Below are 6,636 nucleotides of genomic sequence, written 5' to 3' on the forward strand. Positions count from 1 at the left end.
GGTGAGCTGTCATTGATCAAAGAACTAGTGGCGCATGTGAAAAAAGTAGTCGATGGCAATGGCGAGAATACGGGACTACACCGATTCAAGTATAAGCAAAATAAAAGGAGAAAGGTGAAAAATGTTCATGCAAACCATCACATTGGCGAAGAAACAAAACGCAACATTGACGCAAACACTGCAACGTTATTGAGAGATAAGCTTTTTGAAAAAGTTAAGATTTGCATGGAATCTAGCGGAATCGAAAGTAGAGGCGTTGGATTCAACTATTGTGGAAGTGCAGACGTCAACGGATGGTTCACAAATTCATGGAAATGTCACATGCGTGATTTGCCAAGGTATGGATCAAAATAAAAATCCTAAGAAGCGCGTATTTTATCAGGAGGTCGGTGACAATTGGGTATTGTCGAATTTCACTAAGCATTTGAAAAAGGCACATGGATTTAGCACGAATGCCGCATCAAGTCGAAAGATAAAGAATGAAACGCTTGTCAAAGAAGAGTCAGTAATTGAAATTTTCAGTGAGAAGTCTTTTGCTGAAAATATTGATTTAGTAAATGTCGAACCAGACTGGCTTTATAAACAACTAGCCAGTCAAATAGCAAACATGGTGACGTCATCCTATTCAAATGGTGACGAGATGGGTCGAATGATTTCCCAGTTTGACGGAAATATCATTAATGTTACAGTCACTCCAGTGGCATCGGATGGAGACTGTTTATTCGGCGCTATGGCCCACCAAATTCATCAACACCCAATCAACAGCATCGAGCATCAAGAAGCAACAAAATCGTTACGCACTGAAGTCGTCGAATACATTTTAGCTGCAGAAAACTTTGAAGGGTTCATACACACACTGAAAGATCGTGTGTACGATTTGAAATCCGCAAACGAAATTACTGATATGGTGACAGAATGCAAATTATTTGTTCGCAATGTACTTGCACGAGAGAAGAAAAGAAAGTCATGGGGAGGATTTGAGAGTATTCGAGCAGTAAGTGAAAAATACGAAGTCACATTCAACGAAGAAGGAACGTGTGTAATGTACCCCGATAAAAATTCAATGCATGAAAGAACAATTGCAATTGCTTATCGAGTTGGATATTATGACAACAGCGGCAAAGAAATTCGAAACCACTATGACAGCGTTATCGACGTCGATGCCGAAGATATAAGCACATGCACCGATTTCTTGATTAAACAAATGAACAGATTTTAACCCAATAATGTAAAATACGTGCGCAAACCCAAAAAGTAACTGGTCGAATGTTCGGACCGCGATCATCGACGGGTTAATGTATGCACTTTTCTGAATAAAAAATAACAACGACCGTTTATATTGCTTGCAATCAGCTGTTCGTTATGAATCGCTTTGAGCTGTGCTGTGCATATATGTTTGAGCTCGACTGAAAACTTTGTTTACACAATATAATGATTGGAACGAATTATAATTTTTGGCTGACGGGTAATAATAATAAACAAAAAATATGATGGGGTCAAAATACAGTGATTGGTATTTATTTGGATTTTCGTTACTGTGAATCAGTTTGAAAAAATTAACGGAACAATCTCATGGTGATAAGTTAGAGTATTTTATTTAATGTATCGAATCGTAAAGACATGAAATAAATGGAGTAAAAAAAAATTTAATTGTTGGATCGAAAACGTTTCTTGTTTTGGTTTTTCTTGTTGATGTTGGACGGATGCAAAACCAATGTAGCTGTTGTTTTGCGTGTGAACTGTCTGGTTTTCCAAAAAGTTTTTTTTGCTGTACTCTTCACTCTTATTAATCGATCGCTGCTCATTTTTTGGCTCTCTTTTCTTAAGAGCCAACAGAGAGATGTCTTTTTAACGATAACACGTTTCCCTTTAGTATTTGTGAGTTCAGCATATGGACTTTTTTCATCGATAATACTTCGCTTCAGTTTGCCGTCATAGTCCTTCAGTTGAATGTTTTTGAGGTCCGGCAAATTGAACACAGTAGTTCGAACAGTGGCATGAGACTTTTTTTTCATCATTCGCTTGTTGACTGTTGAAGAGAGCGGTTTAATTTTGCACTGAAAATACGTTTGTTTGGGATTTGGTTCAGAGATCAAGCCAAGTTTCAAAGCAGCAGCAGTTGCCATTCGTTTACAGAAGACAATCTCATTGTAAATTTCTTCCGGCGATGGTAGTGGATGATTTGGTACAGATTGTGATTTTTTTGAATTCTTGGGAAAACAAAATTTGAAGCAGTGTGTGTGATATCGTTTTGTAGCTGAATTTCACTTATACGTGAGAGAACTTCTTTCACAGTACAATTAGTGATGACCGAATATGCTGTTGACATTGATCGAAGTGCACGAAAAGTTGACTCACAGGCCTGGCTATCGTAGTAATTCGGCAAAAATAAATCTGGTCGATTAATTTTCTTCAAATGAATCAAAATTAGTACAAGGCTATGAGCATTAAGCTCGATGCAAGAATAGCAATTCATCGTCAAGAAGTTGTCTTTTAATTTGAATTGTTTTTTCGAAATAATGAATTCACGCCAAATCCGAATCAAGAACACGGAATACCACGATTTGCGGACTCTCTGCAGTGGTGTTAGCTCATTATCCATAAAAGCATCAATAGTATCGCGGATTATTTGAAGAAATTGTACAGTACCTTCGCTACCTTCTATTTTCTCTTTGAGTGTTCGAGTGACTTCTGGACTGCACATTCGGCGAACAGATTCAAAATTTTGACGATCGGTTGGATTCAATGTAGAAGCGGTTAACAAATGACAGTCTTTACTGCAAGTCTCTATGAGATCATAGAGGTGCTTCAAGCAAATAAAATATTTTCCAAACGGCAAAACATGATTATTCCAAAGGAAACTTAGCAGGAAATTTCTTAATTTCGTTGCAATGTGGATTAAATCTTGTATGTAGAATGGAACTACTTTGCTTCTTGAACATGAAAACCATTCATAATTGCTATCGTTGCCCAGCCCAGATAGTGTGCGACCCGCTGAATTGTATCTTGGCTCCGAGTCGGACGCCCATGTCAACACGTCAATGCCCACTTTTTTCAGCTCTGATGTGATGTACGTCCATCGATCTTTGACATTTTTCAAAGAATATGTGTTGTCCGACCCAAAAATCAGCAAACAAAAAGGTGGTGTGTTTTTAACTAACGGTTGAGCCATCACGACATTAATGTATGTGGAAACTGCATTTTCATTTGCAAAATGATTGAGAATTTCATCTGCATTTCGAGCTGGATAGCACAGCGGAATAGGCATTCCATTTGCTTTATTGATTGGTGGCACAAAACCAATCAATTGATTGGTTGTGCTATCGTATTGAACTTTATCCACAACTCTAGTAGCATCTTCTGATAAACTCACTATAAGTGGTAATTTTCTTGCTTCTAAATACACACGCAGCTCATCACACCGCAATATTCCTCCGACAATGTCACATTTGAATGAACTTATATATCTGTTTGTAGATGAAAGTGCTGGGATGGCTGCTTGCAAATTCTTGTGAATTGTTTCATATGCCAGCGGCCCTACAATCATACGCAAATATGTCGAGAAGAGTTGAACCTCTTTGTCGTAGCGATAGCCTTCTTTGTTGCGTTTTGAGTTCTGTTCCGCTGCGTCTAATAATTTTTGAAGCAAGTTTCTTTCTACAGGCTTTTCATATCTTCGAACAATCTCCGTATTCCTATTTCATTCAAATTGCAATGAGTTTAGTATTTTGAAAAAACCTTAACTTTATCATAAAATTCGACAACTCACATCTGCATTCTGTTAGAAACATTGGAAGGAATCTTTTCGCTTTGTTCATTGGATGCATTCAAAATTGAAGTGAAATGTTGAAGACCAACATTATTGATTTTATTTTTAACATATGCTGATAATTCTTTGATAAGAGCTCTATCGCCACGTTTGAACTCAAATTTGTTGGAAGTTTCAATATAATTTAGGTCTTCATCTTGAATATTTTTAAATGCAAGCGGATTTCCAAATGCGGCATGACTAAAATGAAATTTGTATAGAATTCATTTTATATCTTAGAAATACTCAACTAAAACTTACTTCAAGCACAATTTTATATCTTTTGGTATTTCAAAACCAATGTCGTTTTCAAGAACGAACCAGAAATTGTTTTCCATTTCAATTCTATTTTTCCATATGAGTGTAGTGGTTCGTTGTTTGAAACGTATGTTTATTGGTTTGACAATGTCAAACATTGACATAAACGTCTAATTACTTTCGTTATTTACTAAAGTAATAGCATGCCAAAAAGTAATAGAAAAAGTAATTTGATAGTTTTGAAAAGTAATTGAAAAGTAATTCAAAGAGTGATTTCCCCCTCGGATTTAACAATAATCGTTTCTTCATTTTTCCAATCTTTTTTTATCCCTCTGATCGTTTGTTGCGTTTACACCTTAACTTCGTTTCATGAGCAAAGTTGTGGTACTTGACCCGTTTTACAACTTTGTTGAAAACACATATTGCTTATCTCTTATCTGTTCGAAATATGCGAAAAACCGCGAAAACGTGAATTTTTGGCTTCTAATTTTTCACGGAATTGATAAGAGATAAGCAATATGTGTTTTCAGCAAAGTTGTAGAGAACCTCTAGTGCTACAACTTTTCCGAAGACATCAAATCGTTATCTCTTACCATCCGAGTAACTAAAATTGTCAACGATTATTTTTAAGGAATCAAATTTCTTAAAAACGCAATCATTAACCCGAGAAGTCCCAGCGCTACCATATGGTATCACCAATGGTTGGTTGACTTTTTAACGTCTAGTTCGTGACTCACGTAACCAAATATCACAAGTTACGTAGTTTTAGGTTGGCAAAGGTTGCCTCTTTCCAAATCATATATGGTTAGCGTCAGTTTGTGTTTGGATGTAAGCAAGAGAAGCCGCCGAAAAAAAAAAAATTCTGACAGTCGAAAAAAATCGATTTTCGCGGACATGTCGAGGTAAGTTTGTATATATTTTCAATATTTTTCGACGGAATTCAATAAAAATGATATCAATCGAAAGGTAGAGTCTTAAATTTTAAGAAAATAATAAGTTTTATGTGCATTGAAAATGTTTTCTTGACGTGAGAGACCTTTCGATTGATGTGATACCATATGGTAGCGCTGGGACTTCTCGGGACCGTGTTTCGGCGAATGAAAAAAAAAATCGCGCATTTTCTCATGCATATGCTTGTTCTTTTTACATTTCAAACAGAAAATTTACATTGAAAGAGGCCGTCGACTATTTGGAAAAGCTAATCGACGAAGAAGAAGGAGATGACTTCATGCAAGATTTTGATGAAATTTATATTGAACCGCCAGATGAAGATGGAAAGATAGTGCTCCCATTCCAGTTTTTCCTGAACCGAATTTCGATGATTGCCGTGATGTACAATCTCATGAGCTATTTGAACGCTTTTTTGACGATGAATTGCTGCAACATATTTGTGATTGCTCAGAACGATATGCCGTGTTACATTTGAACAAGCAAGTCAACATTAGGGTTGCAGAATTGCGTGCTTTCATTGGCATTCTAATGGTGACTAGATATAATACGGTTTCGAATATCAAAGCATACTGGAATAGCGCAGATGATTTACGCAATGAAATGATATCCCAGACGATGCGACGCAACAGATTCCAAGAAATACTCCGAGTGCTACATTTTGAGCCGAACTTGCATCCACCAGAAAATAACAAGGATAAGCTTTGGAAGCTGCGTCCGATGATGGATCATTTGAAAGCGAATTTTCTGAAACATTTCCATCCAACACAACACCTTTCGTATGACGAAAGCATGATCGCTTATTTTGGGAAACATGGCTGCAAGCAATTTATTAAAGGCAAGCCCATTCGTTTTGGCTATAAAGTGTGGTCTCTGTGCACACCGTCTGGTTATTTGGTAAACTTCGAAGTTTACCAAGGCTCAAACCCGCGATCAAATCCAAAGTACGAAGAGAGATTTGGAAAAGCAGCGGCACCGCTTTTATCAATGATCGACGACTTCCCAGAATACTTGAAAGGTTTGCCGTTTTCATTCTTCTTTGATAATTTGTTCACTAGTTTTCCAATGCTTGCTTATCTGAAAGCCAGTGGATACAATGGCACAGGCACAATGCGACAAAATCGGATCGTTGCAAGTTGTCCAGTAACGAAAAAAAAGGCGTTCAAGAAGAAACCACGCGGCACTATTGAGGCCGTCAAAATGCAAGAGACGGGCATTCGAGTGACACAATGGGTCGACAATTCGGTTGTTTCCATCGCTTCGACGTGTTTTGGATCTTTGCCAACATCAACAGCGGCACGTTATTCAAAAGATGCTGGAAAAAAATAAATGTGATTCGTCCATGCGCTGTAGCAGAATACAACAAATATATGGCTGGTGTTGATCGCAATCAAAATGTGAGCAACCATCGAATTGGCTATCGCGGTAAAAAGTGGTGGTCGTCAATATTTACTTGGCTCATCGATGTAGCACTGAACAATGCTTGGCAATTGCAACGCGGCACAAAAAATCTGTCTCAGCTCGATTTCAAGCGTGAAATTGCAACTTATTATTGCATGCATTATGGTACACCACTGTCGCGTACACGGCATCTCAATACAATGACAAATACTATTGTACTA

At 37.4% G+C, this 6,636-nt stretch overlaps 1 protein-coding gene across 1 annotated transcript; it reads left to right on the forward strand.

The window, feature by feature from the left end:
* Window positions 1–4,960: 4,960 nt before the first annotated feature.
* On the forward strand, window positions 4,961–6,343 carry LOC129572669 (piggyBac transposable element-derived protein 3-like). Its single transcript, XM_055452679.1, has 3 exons — window positions 4,961–4,968; window positions 5,225–5,398; window positions 5,557–6,343. Exons 1-3 carry the CDS (start codon window positions 4,961–4,963, stop codon window positions 6,341–6,343), a joined length of 969 nt encoding a protein of 322 aa, XP_055308654.1.
* The last annotated feature ends 293 nt before the right edge of the window (window positions 6,344–6,636 follow it).

The sequence above is a fragment of the Sitodiplosis mosellana genome, unplaced genomic scaffold, assembly GCF_009176505.1.
Source record: "Sitodiplosis mosellana isolate CC-2019 unplaced genomic scaffold, AAFC_SMos_1.0 Smas_scaffold_5362, whole genome shotgun sequence".
Lineage (NCBI taxonomy): Eukaryota > Metazoa > Arthropoda > Insecta > Diptera > Cecidomyiidae > Sitodiplosis > Sitodiplosis mosellana.

Bases quoted from the DNA above. Each gene is read 5' to 3' on its own strand.
- LOC129572669 (XM_055452679.1), top strand. The intron at 5,399-5,556 runs GTACAATCTCAT...AATGGTGACTAG, and splicing joins ATTTCGATGATTGCCGTGAT to ATATAATACGGTTTCGAATA.